The sequence below is a fragment of the Garra rufa genome, chromosome 21 (genome assembly GCF_049309525.1).
Source record: "Garra rufa chromosome 21, GarRuf1.0, whole genome shotgun sequence".
Classification (NCBI taxonomy): domain Eukaryota; kingdom Metazoa; phylum Chordata; class Actinopteri; order Cypriniformes; family Cyprinidae; genus Garra; species Garra rufa.
In genome coordinates this window covers 18,754,681-18,773,859 of record NC_133381.1, presented here as the reverse complement: position 1 = coordinate 18,773,859, position 19,179 = coordinate 18,754,681, and the positions used below count along the sequence as shown (strand labels likewise).

General features: G+C 35.6%; 1 protein-coding gene across 2 annotated transcripts; it reads right to left on the bottom strand.

Moving 5' to 3' along the window:
• Positions 1-1,444: 1,444 nt before the first annotated feature.
• Positions 1,445-18,228, bottom strand: pank1a (pantothenate kinase 1a). Of its 2 annotated transcripts, none has more exons than XM_073827317.1 (7): positions 17,703-18,228; positions 11,463-11,815; positions 10,001-10,254; positions 6,896-7,072; positions 6,438-6,561; positions 5,187-5,312; positions 1,445-4,282 (listed from the first exon to the last, which is right to left on the bottom strand). In XM_073827317.1, exons 1-7 carry the CDS (start codon positions 17,929-17,931, stop codon positions 4,223-4,225), a joined length of 1,323 nt encoding a protein of 440 aa, XP_073683418.1. In that variant the 5' UTR covers positions 17,932-18,228; the 3' UTR covers positions 1,445-4,222. The 2 variants fall into 2 exon arrangements, with proteins under 2 accessions (XP_073683418.1, XP_073683419.1); XM_073827318.1 differs by lacking the exon at positions 17,703-18,228 and adding an exon at positions 15,272-15,467.
• Positions 18,229-19,179: the final 951 nt, after the last annotated feature.

Sequence of the window (19,179 nt, the reverse complement as noted above, 5' to 3'; positions counted from 1 at the left end):
TGATCCTAAAAAGTATATGCTAACAGTACTCCTCAGTGACAGTAATTTATCGTCAGGTGAAAATACAAGCCCAAAATGTCTTGTAAACTACGTTTTGTGATTACTGAAGTGTTTGAAAATGTAAAACCCAAGTGAAACATATATTGATATGTAAAATGATTATGTACTTTTAACCCCCCGCCCCCACCGTGTGTTTTGAGTTCCTAGGGTTCAAGCTTTATTAGATAACAGGAGAACAGCGATTTGCCCATGCATATTACCCTAGGGGGCAAGGTGAGCCACTCATTTGCTTTTGAAAAGGATTTATCTAAGTTTTAGGGGGTAGTGAATAGTTTGAGTGTCCCTGACATTTTGTCCTCGTTCCTTCTCAGGTTCAGTTTAGTTTACTAGGTAACTGTACATTTGTCTGTTGAAAAGTCAAAAGTTTACATACACCTTTCAGAATCTGTAAAATGTTAATTATTTATAATCAAATTAAGAGGGATCATACAAAAAGCATGCTATTTATATTTAGTACTGACATGAATAAGATATTCCACATAAAAGAAGTTTACATGTAGTCCGCGAGAGAAAATGATAGCTGAATTCATGAAAATTACCAAAAGTGTCCAAAAGTTTACATACACTTGATTCTTAATACTGAGTTGTTACTTGAATGATCCACAACTGTTTTTTGTTTAGTCATAGTTGTTCATGAGTTCCTTGTTTGTCCTGAACAGTTAAACTGCCTGCTGTTCTTCAAAATTCCTTCAGGTCCCACAAATTCTTTGGTTTTTCAGCATTTTTGGGTATTTGAACCCTTTCCAAGAATGACTGTATGATTTTGAGATCCATCATTTCACACTGAGGACAACTGAGGGACTGATATGCAAGTATTATGCAAACTATTGAATTTGATATTTAGGCAAATTTAAAAAAATATACACATCCTCATTCTGTTCAAACGTTTACACCCCTGGCTCTTAATGCATTGTTTTTTTCTTCTGAAGCATCAGTGAACATTTAAACATTCTGTAATAGCTGCATACTTGGACCTAAAGGACTTTTCTGAAGAACAGCGGGCAGTTTAACTGTTCAGGACAAACAATGGACGAAATAACAAAGAAAAAAAAAAACAGCTGTGGATCATTCATGTAACAACACAGTAATAAGAATCAAGTGTATGTAAACTTTTGAACAGGGTTATTTTTCATAAATTCAATATTATTTTCTCTTGTGGACTGTATGTAAATGTATTTTATGTGAAATATTATTTACTCAGATAAGTACTAAATAAAAAAATAACATGCATTTTGTATGATCCCTCTTATTTTGGTAAAATCATTTACATTTTGCAGATTCTGCAAGGTGTATGTAAACATTTGACATCAACTGTACATGTGTTAGAAATTAAGCAAGGTTTGTACTGTATTGTAAAATGGGCAACAGTAATTGAAAAGAACAATAAAGTGGCAGTTTTTTTTAATGGGTTCACTTCTATAAAACTAACAGTAACAGTAGATTAACAGTAAACAATTAATACTGAATAAAACCTATTTTTGTTTTTCAACTTTATTACAAGAAATGTCCTTTCTTGAGTCTATGCATAGTGTCCGAATAAACCCAGTGAATGAAACAGACATCAAATCTCTCATATTTTCTTAATAAAGCCCTGAAGCTTAACAGAGTGGCTTCAATGACATCTGAGGAGACAAACAAAGACAGGATTATTTACAAGTTATACAAATAACAGAACAAAGTATCCATTAAAGTAGCATCAAACAAGCAACTCAAAGGATAATTTGTTTAAAAATGTCAGTAGAAATCAAAAGAAAACAGGCAGACACAGAACAAGAACAGTAATTTTTCAGAAGCCTCTTTTTACTCATTATTTATTTATTAGTGTTACTAATAAAGTGGCAGACAGGACACAAACAGCTAGTTTTGAAAAGCCGCATGACTTTCTCAACCAAGCTGCTTTTAGCAAACAACATTCAGAGCAAATTACTTTACTGCATAGCAAGAGGAGAGAAAGGTCACCTTTCAGAGGAAAAGAACTATATACATTAAAATTAGTACAACAGTCTATGATATAGACTAATACAGCTTTTAAACTTTAATGCCTGTGCGTTGTTTCTATACTAAACAAAACTGATGTAACTGGCAACCGGTTTTGCTGCTTACTGGTATGACAGCAAAAGTTACTTCAAACCTCACCAGTGCTTGCAAAACATAAAGCTGTATTTTGTGGACTAACACACAATGGATGAAAGCTTTAGTTTTAGCAAGAACTGTGCAGTGCAATTACACAGGCTTGAACACTTGAAACATGCTCATACTTGCATCTTACCAAGATTGTGTGGCAAAAACAATTTGTTAATACCATAAATGTACAATCTTTATAAATGTTAATCATCCATACAGCATACAGCTGTCATAGTGATACAGTTTGGTATACAAATGAAAACATCATCCTAATCTAGAATGAGGGGTTTAAAACCAGATCATTTTCATTAAAAAAAAATCCCAGTAATGACAAATAATAATAAAATTAAAATAAAATCACACACTGACAGCCAAACGTTGTACCCAAAATATGCTGTAAAATAATTTAATGCAAAATATACAAGGCCAACCCAAACCATAATTAAATATTATAAAGATATGCATAATTTTTAACCACCTTTTTTATTTTCTAAAAAAAAATAAAAAATAAAATAAAATAAAAATCATAAAATATTAATATTTTTCAGAAAAAAAAAAAAAAAACTGCAGCTGACATGCGAGGTCCCCAAAATTTAATTCAGATTTCCTGTGAAAGTACCCTGGAAAACTCAGTTAAAACAACAAACAAAAATGTTAATATTAATAAAAAACAACAACATAAAAACCACCTAAAAACAGCCTCAGTTGTTAAAAGAAGAGAACGATCTCATAGAAGGCAAGAAAAACTGCTAAGAGTAACTAATAAGTAACTAATAAGGGAGTGGTGTTTTTATTTATTCATGACATATTGAACTCATCTTAGAAACACTCCAACGCTAGGCAACTTTTAGGAGAAGTAATGTGGTACATGGCCTGGCAAAGCAGGAATGTTTGCATTGGCAGGCTGTCTGGTTTGACTCCTCCCCGCCTCGCTTTGGCACTACAATGGAAACACAATGGCTGAGTCTTTGAACTGTCTAAACATGTTTGACATTCGAATACTGAGGAATGGGGGGTTGTGGGTAACTGCTGTCATACTGACTTAATCTTTATTTTGTCATCTACTCTTAGTACCATTCTAAATAAAAGGAAGGCAACAAAAGAGGAGGTATATGCGTATAACTGTGTGCATTTAGAAAAAAAGATGATTGAAGCAACTTTGGTTTAGATAGGAAAAAGAATAGGAAAAGGCAAAGGCAAAGCTGGACGAAGAGGACAAAAATGTGGGATGTTATGGGAACTTTCTATCTGAAGTACCTGTCAATTGGTCCCACAGAAATCCCTCTCAAAAATAACAGTGAGACAACCTGAGCTTTCTGTGCATCCTTTTATTAGTAAAGGCTTTGTGTGAATCAGAGTAAATATATCTTTTTTTAAGTTTACCTATTCTGATAGAATTCCAACACTGATTCCCTTTTAAAATCACTTTCATGCAATGCATGAAAAACTGTTTACTCTAGTGACGAGGAAGAGTGAAAGAAGAGGCAATCGGAAAAAAGGTTGCTTTATGCTGTATAGAGACTAATCACCACACATTTAATACAGCACCTGAGGCTTAAAAATCAACTCGAATAGTGTTTTAAACAATTTGGGGTCTGAACAGCAGTTTTACACAATAATAAAAACCCTAAGGTGCATTATTTAACCGGGCCTCGAAACAGAAAGCAGTTAACCTTGAATGCACTCTCATCTGGTGGCAGGTCAAGAATATTAAAAGTTTAACACAGCAGGTTTTGGCCATTAATTTGCTCTCCCTGTTCACTACACAATGATATTTACAAACCGTATAAAAGGAAAACAACAACAACAACAACCGGAAAAAAAAAATTAACCATAATGTTCTGTTAGAGTTGGCAGTCTGAGGCTGAGACTAAGTTATTCATAAAAATATTAGAATCTTATCTTTAGGGTTATTTACAGGTTATTTACTATGATGGCTTCTTTCAAAATTTCCCAGTGTTCCCAGTATTCCAGTTCTTCTGCTGGAGCTTCTGAGTCTTAAAGCAGCTTCTGGATCATCAGAGATGATTTCTTTCCTTTATACATCATCGGACGACTTCAGCAGTTCTAGAAAAGCACCGACGGCTCCAAAGTATCCCTGAAATGCACATACACACATATAAGTGAGCATATATACATACACGTTTACTAATGCTTCAAAAGATTGGGTTGAGTATTTTTTTTTTTTTTGGTGAGGAAATGAATACTTTTATCCAGTAACGGACATTAAATAGATCAAAGGTGAATATATGAAATATTTATTGAGAACCAAATCAGCATATTATTATTGGCTGCTGAAAATTCAGCTTTGCTAAAGGAATAAATTACATTTTAAAAGACACTATCAGTCAAAAGTTTTTTATGTTTTTCAAAGAAGTCTATTCTGCTTACTAGGCCTGCATTTATTTGATCCAAAGTACAGCAAAAACAGTAAAATTTTAAATGTTTAAAATAGCTGTTTTCTATTTGAATATATTTTAAAATGTAATTTATTTCTGTGAACTCAAAGCTGAATTTTTAGCATCATTACTCCAGTCACATGATCTTTCAGAAATCATTCTAATATTCTTATTTGCTGCTCAGAAAAAAAATGTTAAAAACAGCTTAGTAGATTTTTTTTGATGAATAGAAAGTTCAGAAGAACAGCATTTATCTGAAATAGAAATCTTTTGTAACATTAAAATGTCTTTATCATCACTTTTGATCAATTTAATTATTTCTATAATGTCTAAATTAATTATACTCAACTTTTAAAAAAAATATGACTCCAGTCTTAATAATAACAATAAAAAAATGTTTCTTGAACAGCAAATCAGTATATTAGAATGATTTCTGAAGGATCATGTGACACTGAAGACTGGAGTAATGATGCTGAAAATTTAGCTTTGGTCACAGGACAAAATTACATTTTAAAATATATTCAAATAGAAAGCAGTTATTTTAAATAGTACAAATATTTCACAATATTACTTTTATAAATTATTATAACACTAAATAATTACCTCATGTTCCAGGAAAAGGGCCTTCAGCTGGCCCTTGGACCAGAAGTCCATAGCATAGGCAAGAAGCTTTGTCGACACCGTGTTAATACGCAGAAAGTTCCCCACAAAAACAACCCGTTCGATTTTCTAAAGGACAAAACAGAAACATCTGTCAGTATTACTAGACCCAGATCAAATGTTTTCACATTTCTCACACTTATTTTGGGGGAAAAAAAAATCTACAGAATTCTGTGGAATAGATTTACACACTATTTAAAGGGATAGTTCAACCAAAAATGAAAATTACCCCATGATTTACTCACCCTCGAGCCATCCTGGTTGTATATGACTTTCTTCTTTCAGATGAATACAATCAGTTATTTTAAAAAATGTCCTGGCTCCTCTCAGCTTTATAATGGCAGTGAATTGGTTTTGAGTATCTGAAGCAAAATAAAGTGCACCCATCTATCAAAAAAAAAAAAAAAAACTACTCCATGTAGCTCCAGAGGCTTAATAAAGCCTTACTGAAGTGAATTGATGCATTAGTGTAAAAAAATCTTCACTTAAAACTTTACAAATGCATCGCATCACTTCAAAAAGCCTTTATAAAACCCCCAGAGCCATGTGGATAGAATGCACTTTATTTTGCTTCAAAATCTCAATAGCAACTCACTGCCATTATAAAGCTTGGAAGACGTTTTACCAAGACATTTTTTAATATAACTCAATACTAAATTGTATTCATCTGAAAGAAAAAAGTCATACACACCTACGATGGCTTGTGAGTGAGAAAATCATGGGGAAATTTTAATTTTTGCCAGATCTATGCCTTTAATTGGTTATAAGTCTTAAATTCTTTCTGCAGGTATGTTGCATGCAGGCCTGTTCATAACTCTAAAATACCATTCTAAAGTACTTCTTTTGCACCAGCAGGGGGAGTCCTGGCACAAGCAAATCCTTTGATAGACTTTTTATAGCAGGGGCTCAAATTGGTGTTTTTAGTCAAATTCTAAGTATATGCTATCATCACCTTGTCATAGACAATAGCTAATGTGATAAAACACCATGTATTCTCTGGGTATTGTTGGGAGTTTCTGCTCTGATGGTGTTCTGTACACCCTGAAAGCCCTGTACAATGCTGCTTGATCACCAGGCTACAAGGCAACACTGTAGAGAAGCCCAGAGTGGCCAGACAGATGCTCACAGCACACAGCAGCTGTTGACTGCATGCGGATGCACACACACACATATGCACGCAAAAACACAACACACCTCATTAACCGCACACATGCGTGCGATGGAGCCAATGTTGTTCGTTATTGTGACGAGCGTAGCTCGGGCCAAGTCCTCTTTAGAAATACTGTCCCTCTTCTCTTTGCTCATCATGTGACCAAAGCTATAATAAAACACAAGCACATATTATATATCAATCAGACAATCAAGAAAGAGACCAGTTTATCAACTCATTGCATAATAACTTAGGGGTGGATAATGAAACAGTCCCATGGCACTCCTAGAATCTACAATACAATTATAGACAATACATCCAAATCAGTGTAGATTGTGTAGCCACGATCAATGTAACAAATAAATATAGACTAAAATATATAAATAACACATACGTCAGTCTACACGCAAGACACCATAAATAAAGCTCAGTTGCATCACATTTCATTTGTGGATCTTTGTCATCTGACACCACGCACACAAACACAGAATGTCTTTCGTACCTTGAAGCCACTGCAGACCCTTGTAGGCCAAAGCGCTGGTAGTCCCCTCCATAGATGTCCTTCACCAGTTTGTCTACGTTTGTGCTGTCCCCCTTACTGGCCATTTCAAGCGCCTCTTCAAACGTCTCACAACCCGTCAACAAGCAGCACAGGCCCAAAAACGTCCCTCCACCAAGACTAAAGAGAGAAACATTTAGAGTCAAAACATGGTTACAGGCCACCTCTGAAGTGCACTTGTGCATTCATACACGCATACTGTTTGACCTTGTGACCACAATTTAAACAATGTCCCTATGGCCAAGGTCGCAGACCAGCTTGCAAAAGTAGACAGGTAACAAGTGTTGTGGTCACAGCAACACAAAGGAAGGTCAATGTCACACATTATATCAGCATATTAGACTGATTTCTTAAGGATCATGTGACATTGACACTGGCTACTAAAAACTTGGCACTGACATCAAAGGAATAAATTAGATGGAATGGAAAAAACATTTTTTCAACGTGCAGCTTTAGTAAGCATAAAAGACTTCTTTCAAAAACATTAATTAAACTTAATTATTCTAAACTTTTGAACTGTTGTGAGAATGAATGTGGAGAATGTACAGAAATTACTCAACTGAACAGGATCAAATTGACAGGGAAATAAGTAAAAGTTCCTGATTCTCCTGCAAGTGTGACAGATTATGCACACCCAGGATGCATTTTTTTTAAATCAAAAATACAGTGAAAATTTTGAAAAACTAGTATAATAACAGTTTCCTATTTTAAATGTACACTACCAGTCAAAAACTTTTTAATGTTTTTTAAAGAAGCCTCTTCTGCTCACCAAGCCTGCATTTATTTGATCCAATATAAAACAGTTGTATGGAATATTTTTACTATTTAATATATCTGCTTTCTATTTGAAAATGTTTTAAAATATAATTTTCAGCATTATTACTCCAGGCTTCAGTATCACATGATCTTTCAGAAAACATCCTAATTTGCCGATTTGCTATTCAATAAATATTTTTATTGTTATTATCATCAATCTTTAAAACAGTTGAGTTCTTTTTTTCAGGAATCTTTGATGAATAGAAAGATCCAAAGATCAGCATTTAAAAAAAAAAAAAAAAAAAAAGTAACATTATACACTATAATAATTTGTTACATTTATATAGCACTTTTCCAGACACTCAAAGCGCTTTACAGTGTCAGGGGTATCTCCTCATCCACCACCAGTGTGCAGCATCCACCTGGATGACGCGACGGCAGCCATAGTGCGCCAGAACGCCCACCACACACCAGCTTACTGGTGGACAGGAGACAGAGTGATGAAGCCAATTGGAATATGGGGATGATTCGGAGGCCATGATGGTCAGAGGCCAATGGGCAAATTTGGCCAGGATGCCGAGGTCACACCTCTAGTTTTTTCGAAAGACATCCTGGGATTTTTAATGATCACAGAGAGTCAGGACATCGGTTTAACGTCTCATCCAAAGGACGGTGCTTTTTGGCAGTATAGTGTCCCCGTCACTATACTGGGCTGCTAGGACCAACACAGACCACAGGGTGAGCACCCCCTGCTGGCCTCACTAGCACCTCTTCCTGTAGCAAACAGTTTTCCCAGGAGGTCTCCCATCCAGGTACTGACCAGGCTCAGCCCTGCTTAGCTTCAGTGGGCGACCAGTCTTAGGCTACAGGATGATATGGCTGCCGGTGAGCATTGTATACCATTCAAAAGATTTTTTGGGGGAAAGAAATTATAGAAATTAAAACTTTTATTTAGCAAGGATGCTTTATATTGATCAAAATTGATGATGCAGACATATATAATGTTACAAAAGATTTCTATTTCAGATAAATATTGTTTTTCTGAATTTTCTATTCATTAAAAAAAAACCTGAAAAAACTCTGTTGTAACTGAAATAATGCTTAAAATTCAGCTTTGGAATCACAGGAGTTAATTAAATTTTAAAATGTATTCAAATAGAAAGCAGTTATTTAAAATAGTAATAATACACATTTTTTTAATTTACTGTTTTGTTGTACTTTGGATCAAATAAATTACTAAATTGAACCGGATGAAATTGACAGGGAAATACACACAGAGGTTTGTAAAATGTAAGTAAAAGTTCCTGATCCTCCTGCTAGTGTGACAGATTTGCACATCAGCTTTGACTACCGCTGACAAATCTCCTCCCATCTGTCAATCAGGGCTGAAAGGCTGTTCCATTCTGGTACAACCACATCTACAACGCTTATCTGTTGACTGACAGTCAGTGAACTTCACAACCTACTCTGCTGTCAATCACAGATATGTTATTATCTAACGATTACTCAGTCTCATGTTTCAAAAAGAAAAATGAACACAGCAAGAGGTGATTTTGTGTTCTTGTGCCTCTAACAGACTTTTGATTCTGTGTCCATGAGATGAGGAAACAATAAAGTTCATGTGGTTAGCAAATGGTAAACTCATAAAGCTTTATGGCATTGATTGATCTAGATGACAATTGCTCATAGAAAAAAAAAACAGAAGCAGCAAATTGCTTTTTTTAGCTATTATCAACATTAAACATCCCTGTGTAAATTTCTTTTGGAAACAAATGGACAAAACCACAAAATCCTAATTTTATCAAATAGTTATTGAGAGAGTAATGCACTTGAAATTACTTTAGAATCTGTGTAAATGTTAAAGCGACAGTTCATCTAAAAATAAAAAAAATACTTCATTAATTACTCACCTTCATGCGTTCCAAACTTATAAGACCTTCTACATTTTCAGAACACAAATTAAGATATTTTTGATGAAATCCGAGAGCTTTCTGACCCTGCATAGACATCAATATAACTAAAATGTACATTTCTGAATCTTGAACGTGGTAGTTGCATTGCAGTCTATGCAGGGTCAGAAAGCTCTCAGATTTCATCAAAAATATCTTAATTTGTGTTTTGAAGATGAACAAAGGTCTTGCGGATTTGGAACGATGCGAGGGTAAGTAATTAATGACAGAATTTTCATTTTTGACTGAACTGTCCCTTAGATAGGCCTGGACAAAGTCTGGCCATGTTACTGACACTACTATTTTTAAGTTTCTTCCATATCGTGCACGTTGCTGTTCTGACCTGGTGCCTGTTACTCTCTTGTAGTTGTCTTTTTCGTGTACAGCAAGAATGCTGACGCCCGAGCCAATGTTGACCAGCAACATGGGAAAAAGGTTGTCAAGACAACAGGGTCTCTTGATGCAGTTCTGTGTGTCGGAGGGGTTCTCAAAGTAATAGCACTCAGGATGACCGTTAAAACCGACCGAGTCTATGTACAGCAGACCCTGGATGAGGCAGTCCAGCTCATCCAATTTCAGCAGCTCTAGGTCTGCCATCTACAAAGGAAAAAAAAAAGAAGGATTCATGACTACTCATTGCTCTGAATGTACAAGTTTCATCCCTTAAACATATTTCCTGATGACACATTTTGTATTAAAGAAAAAATATCATGCTTAGGCTTTCCATCAAACAGTTTGGACTCAAACAGAGACCTAAATGTTTTTATACGTCAATTTAAAAGTAATGCTACTGCCAAAAAACAAGAATATGCCTTATTACAGCCAATAAATGTTAATTTTTTTATTAAAATGTATATTTTTTCATCAGTTTTTAAATAAAACTATTTTTATTCAGCAAGGATGCTATAAATTAGTCAAACATGGCATTAAAGACTTTTACATTGAAACAAAAGATCTACATGTAAAATAAATGCTGTTCTTTTGAACTTATAGAAATTAAGTGTATCACTGTTTCCACAAATATATTGACGTTTTCTACAAATTACAAATATTTTCTAAAATGTATTTTTTAAAATGCAATTTATCCCTGCAATCAAAGTTACATTTTCAGTATCATTACTCCAGTCTTCAGTGTTAAGAAACATTTATTATTATTATTATTATTATTATTATTATTATTATTAACAATATTTAAAACAGTCGAGTACATTTTTTCAGGCTTCTTTAATGAATAGAAAGATCCAAAGATCAGCATTTATCTTATGTTATGTAACATTAAACACTAAACCATTCAAAAGCTTGAAGTCAGTATATTTTTATATAAAAATTAATTCCTTTACTTAGCAAGGATGCTTTCAATTGATCAAAAGTAATGATAAAGACATTTATAATGTTACAAAAGATTTCTATTTCAGATAAATGCTGTTCTTTTGAATTTTCTATTCATCAAAGAAAACTGAAAAAAATATTTAGCTGTTTTCAACAATAATAAATGTTTTTTGAGCAGCAAATCAGAATATTAGAATTTCTAAAGGATCATGTGACTAGAGTAATGATGCTAGTTCAGCTTAGAAATCACAGGAATACATTACATTTTAAAATGTTTTCAAATAGAAACCTTTATTTTAAATAGTAAAAAAAATAATAATAAGTTGAAAAAAAATTTTCTTGGTGTCTATTTCTTGACACAGTGTAAGCCCACCATGAAATCTAATTGGTCCACATACCACTCCACATAGCTATATTAAACATTTGATTATACTGTCAAGCCAGTTTGAAATCCATGCTGTGGTCCATCTCCTTACCGTTCTGAAGTCGTTCTCAAACTTGTACGCCCCGCCACCAGTGGCGCACAGTGTGGTATGCAGGCTAGAGAAGTGTTTATCTCTGCCCATCTGGATGAATCTGTGCATGGCAGCGGTGGGGAAGCGAATGAAGTGCAGGTTTCCCGTCCGGCCACAGATTGTCAGGTTGCGTAGCTCCAGGTGTACATCACGGACGCCTGTTTTACCATAGGCCGTGTTGGAGGTGAGGTACCAGCGTATGCTCTTAAGATTCTCCACCTCCTCCTGCTCCTCTTCAGCAGTGATATCTTTTGGCTCGAAGTAAACAAGCTTTACCAAAGTACCACCGATGTCCATTCCAAACCATGGAAAGGCTAGAAAGAGATAAAAAAGACTGATCAACATGATTGTATACTTGTTTTAGTGTTCCATAGAGAACACAGTAGATGAACTGGTTTGGCAACTAAAATCTACTAAAAATATCCATTCAGGTCTACAACAAAATAAGGAAAAGCTTAGTTAAAACAAAAGAACAACAACTTGACCATATTTCTGTAGTGTACACACTACCATTCAAAAGATGTTTTTTCTCTTAACGGGTTAGATCATCCAAAAATGAAATTTAGCCCATTATTTACTCACCCTCTTAGCTTCCTACGTGTACATGACTTCCTTCTTTCAGACGAATCTAATCGGAGTTATAATAAAAATTGTTCTGGCTCTCCCAAGCTTTATTATGGCAGTGGATGGGTGTTCTTTTCATCAGTCCAAAACAAGTCCAATAAAGCGCATCTATCCATAATAAAAAGTGTCTCACACAGCTTTGGTGGAGTGAATAAAGGCCTCCTGTAGGGAATTGATGCATTTTTGTACGAAAAATATCCGTATTTAAAATGTAAGAATCACTTTAATTCATCTTGCGCAAACTGTTGTACATGGAAGCTGTTCCGGGCGGAAGACGTAGGACAACAGTCACGAATTAGAAGTACAAAACTAGGATTTGTAATGAAAAATTTTGGAGGATTTCAATATAAACCAAGAGGAGACTGTTTTTTCTTTGCTAAAGTAAGGAAACTTTGCTTCCTTTGCTCCTGTAAACAAACGTCTGTTTTCACGAGACTCACAGGCGCATGCTTTAGATTAAAATGATTATTACATTTTAAATATGGATATTTTTCTTACAAAAACGCATCAATTTGCTACAGGAGGCCTGTATTTACCCCATGGAGCCATGTTAGACACTTTTTTTATTATGGATGGATATACTTTATTGGACTTGTTTTGGACTGATAAAGAAAAACTCCCAACCACTGCCATAATAAAGCTTGGGAGAGCCACCAGAACTATTTTAATATAACTCCAATTGGATCCGTCTGAAAGAAGGAAGTCATTTACACCTGAGATGCCTGGAGGGTGAGTAAATAATGGGCTAATTTTCATTTTTGGGTGAACTAACCCTTTAATACTTTTATTTAGCAAGGATGCATCAGACTGATCAAAAGAGAGAGTAAAGTTAAAGAATAAAAATTTATATTGTTACAAAAGATTTATATTTTAAAAACAGCAAGAAACAAAAAACTATCTTAACACCAAATCAGCATATCAGAATGATTTCTGAAGGATCATGTGACATTCAAGACTGGAGTAATGGCTGCTAAAATTTCAGCTTTGCATCACAGGAGTAAATTCCATTTCAAAATATAATCAATAAGAAATACAATATTAGTGTCTTTATGTAGTTTTAATCAAATTAATTCAGCTTCAGTAAGCACAAGAGACTTTTTTTCAAAGCAGCTAATCCGAAAAAACCTTACTGACTCAAACTTTTGAATGCAAGCAAGCTAATTCAAACACTGCAAGCTGGTCAACCAAAGAGAGGCAGTGACTTGGTCACCACAAGCAACACTGCAGCAGCTAATGAAGAGTCAGGCAGTTACCATGGCAACAGCCATGAGGCTGCAAATGGCTGTTCTAGGATGCTTAGCAGGTGAGAAACACAGATAAACACTAAAACAGCAGGTCTGTTTATATAAGCAAATACATATCAGCACACAGAAATGTCGAATTTGACCTGAACTACAGATCAGTGTCTAACAAGCGGCGGGAGCAAAGTTTAATCTTATGAAATAATTGGTATATCATTACTGATATGACTCTTACACCAGACATTGGACTTAGAATTAGGGCAAGTCAGGGACACAGATCTGAACTCGAATAGCCTGGCACACGCAGATCAATCTGACCTTCCGACAGAAAAACACTGTCAGCTGGTCCTGCACAGGTGACCTATCTGCAACAAGAACACTCTCTGCTACAACATCATCATCTCAGATGACACTCACACCTCTTTCCCCCACTAATATAGACACTGGCGTATGCTGGGAGGGTTATTTTGGACATCACTCTCATTTCAGAGAATGCATATAAAGTGGGCGAGTGCCCAACTTCATGAATACGCACGTGCTTATAGCTCCATAGTTTAAAATGTGAAAATGCCTGTTATTCGAAGTGAATACGGCAGAAGAACATCCTAGTCAGGAATGAAACAATGTTGCTCCTTCATTGACCTGAATGACCTGAGCCAGAAGCAGCAGGTGAACAGGGGGTGTGACAGTGGTGTGACATAATGACATCAAACAGCCCATGTGGGTGAAAGGTCTGTTTACTTCCCCCAGTCATCCGAGGCATGGAAAGGGAGAGAGACTGAGAGAGAGAAAATTGGCAGGCAAGTGTGTCCATGTGAGGGGCTGGGAAAGGCAAAGAAGTGGCGAGAGAGAATGTGAGCGAGAGAAGGAGAGGGGCTGACTGAGAGAAACTGGCATGCAAGCGAGTGTCCATGTGTAAGAGAAGGTTGTGCAAAAGAGAATGAAGGCCATCGAGTACCTGGCAGCCACTAAACTAGGACAGAAGAAACGTGTCCATCACTTGCATAGCCAAATTTAAAATTAATGTCAGAATGGTCACTTACTGCAAAAGCCAACAAATATACATTTAAATGCAAATTTAAAGTGCCATTTAAATATAATAATCTAATATAATATAATAACAATGCCCTTTTATTCATAAAAAAATCTAATGTCTGTCTACTTTGTGTGCTAATGGTATGTGAATCTAAACAAACCCTGTGGCAAACAGTCCAAAGCTTTGCATTTAACTGCAAATTCATACTTTCCCGCACATTTTTATCATTCTTTTATCCCTCCTTCTTCTAGCTTATACTATTGGGCAATTTTGTATTGCCTGCTCTTATTATGCTATTGGCTCCTTATGATAAATTGCTTCTTGCATTTTTTAATTTGTCATTTTGAATAAAGGTGTGCTAAACGAATAAATGTAAAAATGTAAATTGTCAGCTCGTGTAAGTCTTTACCAACAGGGATAAAAATATCTTTAAAAAACAAAAACTATGGTTAATACGTTACTCTAAAATGTTGTTTATCTGGTAAGAACACATTTCAACACTACTTACATGGGTTAAGTATAGATAAAAGAACAATAATAAAACAAGAAAAATGCTGCTACAAAGGTGTTACCACATACACACACAATACATGGCTGGAGCTGAGGAATGTTGACAAGCTGGCCTAGCAAAACTAAAGACTATAGACGCTGTATTAAGCTTTCCTTTTCTGCTGCTGTTACAAACTAAACCTGACTGTCACTTTGTTTTACAACATTTTTGAACTTCTTAAAAACCAAAGATAAAAAAATCTAATTCATTTAGAGTGTCACCAGCATATGTACCAAGGAAAAACAATATTAAAACTATCATAGCAATTTCAAGAAAGTGTTTTTTTACAACATCACACAAGGATGAGGTGATGTCTTACCTGGCTTTCTTGAACACCTCAACTTCATCCTGCTGGAAGTCCTAATATATTCAATTGTAAACAAAAACGCCCAAATCGCAGGAGAGCCCACAGGCAAAACGCAGTCAATACTTTAGTTTGGTTTGTAATGGCATTATAAAAGAACTCTCAAAGTTGAATTCTTAGCGTCGCTTTGTAAAAGTGAGTAAAAACTGAGAAATTCTGCATAGTGGAGGGTGGGGGCGTTTCTGTCTAGCCCTTTAAAGCGGCCACGAGAAGACAAAAGTCGAGCGCTGATTGGTCGAAACGCTTCGAGCCTTTCCATCAGGAGCGTTTTCAGTACACCTCCTGACCGAACAACGACCAATCAGAGAGCGGGAGGAACAGTCTCAAAGGTTCCCTCAAAACAAAAAACACTCTTCGGAATACAGGTCAGACACAGCACTGAAATAATGACAGTCTGTGCTAGGTTTGGGTAACTGAGAAGCATTTCTTCAAATGCCAGACCCGAAATATTTACATGTACATTTGAGAAGCTATAACGCGAATGTCATAATTTGCTGATACGAACAAAAATCCGCATTAAAACAGTCTGACAGGGTTTCCTACAATACTATTCACTAAAACACTGCTACAGAATCTACAGCGTAAAATCTTATGGGTCGGTTCTTTTTAGTGAATCCAAAACACACCGTGCGTCCGATTGCCGGACAAATGACTCGTATGAATCGGTTCTTTTTACTAAAACAAAACTCTTTATGAATCAGTCAGAAGTGTTACTGATTTATATGACTTACTGAACCGCATGTTAATATCTACTGTCAACATCTTTTCGACATGTTTTTGAGGGCAGTAAATTAAATCAGATTTTTTTCAAAAGAACTAAATAAAATAATAAAGTCTTTGAGATTCTGCATTCTAGTTTGGATCTTAATTTTGCAACACACTTTTGATTGCAGTTAATTAAATACGATTTTAATTTATTTCTACTCAAACGTGTTAAATAAAAGAATCAATAAATTCCTTAAGATTCCGAATCCGACGTTGGACTCTTATTCAAAGATCATTATTTATCATTATTGAATCTACAGCGGGAAACATACAGCGAAAACCGGTACAGTCTGATTTTCAAACCAATGACTCTTATGAGTCGGTTCTTTTCAGTGAATCAAAAACATACAGCGCGTCCAATGTAATCTGATTCTCGGCCAAATGACTGTTATGAATCGGTTCTTTTTACTGAAACAAAACAACACACTTATGAATCAGTCAGATTTCCGTAAAGCAAGGCGAATTTGTAGTCTTATTTGAACTACAAAACCACGACCCGACGACCCAAACTTACATAGTGCTGTTCTGGCAAAGCGAATACGAAAGTGCCGTTTCACCCTGTTATGAGTGATGAACCACTGACATGAGTTCGGAAACATTATTTTAAGGTAAAAAAAAAAAAAAAAAAAAAAAAAAACTCTTTAGTGTTGCTTTAATGAACTGTAGGTTATTATTATCTACTGTGTTATATCTAGTGTCAGCACACCTTTTGCATTAACTTTATTAAATTTACAAACCTACATGTTCTCGGGAATGTTGCTTTTGAGGGCAGTAAATGAAATCAAATTTTAATTTCTTTCTTTACAAAAATCAGTAATCTTAAGGAATTTATCGATTCTTATATTTATTATAGTACTAAATATAAGAATCGATAAATTCCTTAAGATTACGAATCCGACTTGGAGTCGGTTCTTTTCCATGAATCAAAAACATACTGTGCGTCCAATGTGGTCCGATTCCCGAAAAATGACTCTTAATGAATCGGTTCTTTTTACTGAACCAAAACAAACGCTTATGAATTAGTCAGAAGAGTTACTGATTTATTTCTTAATGAACCGCAGATTATCATCTATTGTGTTATATATCCAACCGTTTGCATCAACTTTAATAAATTTATAAACCTACATGTTATCAGAAAATTAGTAATTAATTACCTCACAATTTGGCAGTTTTTTTATGGCGGTTAATTCATATTTATAAGATTAAGATTTGTATTTATTTCTACTCAAAAGTGGTAAATAAAAAAATCGATACATTCCTTAGGATTCTGAATCCTACTTTGGACTCTCGTTCAAAGATCATTAATCGAGGTCAAATTTTAAGTCTAAAATCAATATCTGTTAATACCTAACAAGAAATACATTCACACATATATTCTTTCAATGCTGTTTGTTGTCTCAAAAAATAGGGGAACTGGCACATTTGTTTATTTTATTTCTAACGAATATTGTGAAATGGGTTGTGCAAAGCGGTCAGTGTAAACCATTCCTCTCGCAATAATATGTTAAACATTGACATTACCAGTGCATCACAGGACATCACTGCTTATCAGGCACTGATGAAATAAAATGTACAAATTTTATCTGATATACACTGAGGGTGTCCGTGACTGTAAACTTACGCGGTCTGTTTTTCTTGGCTGATTCAAATCGCCTCCGCAGCCGACACCTTTTCGCCGGGGACCCGTTGGTTTGAGGGTCGTGGTGAAGATGGTGGTAATTATTATCGTCCGTCGGACTGTACGGGCTGCAGCTCCCGTTGCTGAGCTGTCGACGGACTGGCTTGTGCATGCCGTTTGTGTAGCAAGGACCAGATCCTTTCTGCTCCATCACTGATTTGGCCTTATCCATATTTCAATGCACAGTAAAGGGTTACAGCGCACGACTCCGCTCAGGTTGAAGGCGAGCCTCAAAATACACACAGACACACGCTGGATGTGTCGCGCTGTCGAGATAAGAAACGGCTCGTGGCTAATGACCTACATCAAACGCACGGATTTAATCTAAAACAGCAGCAGCGACGATAATATCGCGTGTTTACAAGTGACGAATCCTTAACGATGAGAGTAAAACACTAACACGCGCAGTGGTCGAGGTCATTGTCGGTCATAATTCCTCTCATGTTAGTCCTGGCGCTGCGGCAGCTGAGACACCCCGTCAAACACCCGGCTCATGACGTCACCCGGAATGGCTCCACGAACCAGTTTTACAGCCTAGCGCGAGCGCTCACACGACGACCATCTTTTATCGCCAAAAGAAGAGCGGAGTACAAAACGATCGTTCCTCACAAGTCAGCTGACAACATCTTTAAATATCTCCCTTTTGTATGTGTGGTATTAGGGTGTACGGCATGTTCGCCTGCGTCACTCTTGTTGTTTTAAAGACACTATCTATCTATCTCTATCTATCTATCTACAATTTCAAGTGAATCATTTTTAATGAGTAGCAATTGAAAGCGATTTCTCTCAGCGAGAATGTATTGTGGGGTGAATGAGTTCAAAGGGGAGTTTCAGTTTAGTAGTTCTCAAGTATCAAGTCAGTATCATGGAGGTAAGGACATTAGGAAGGGTTCAAACTAGTGAATTGTTAACCAAAATAACATGAAAGAAATGCAGGATAATTTGATCAGTTATTTGAAATTAATTAGTTTTAAATCTCTCTGATGTATCTTCATGTAGAATTAAACAAACACAGACTGGCTTGCTAGCCAAAAAAACTTTTGTGAATGGTAGAAAAATGACTTTTCCCACCTTATCCACTTTTAATAACAATGTCACAATTCTGCAATAAAAAATAGGGTTAATGAACAAAACAAATTTTATTTCTATTCTTAATTTTTGTTTTGCGGCAATTATAAATAATTGAGAATTTGATTTAGGTTTGATAATTAACCATAAGACATAAAAAACGTATTAGTTCTTTCACTAGTTTATAACATTTTTACATTTAAAGTTCACCCAAAAATGAAAATTCTGTCATTAATTACTCAAACTCATTTTGTTCCAAAACCTGTAGAATCTTCATTTATCTTGCGAACACAAATTAAGATTTTTGATGAAATCCAAGAGTTCTCTGTCCCTCCATAGACAGCAAGGGTTC

Bases quoted from the DNA above. Each gene is read 5' to 3' on its own strand.
- pank1a (XM_073827317.1), bottom strand. From the start codon at position 17,931: ATGGATAAGGCCAAATCAGTGATGGAGCAGAAAGGATCTGGTCCTTGC. The intron at 11,816-17,702 runs GTAAGTTTACAG...ATCTCTTTCTAG, and splicing joins AGCCAAGAAAAACAGACCGC to CCTTTCCATGGTTTGGAATG. The intron at 6,562-6,895 runs GTACGAAAGACA...GTTTTATTATAG, and splicing joins GGGTCTGCAGTGGCTTCAAG to CTTTGGTCACATGATGAGCA.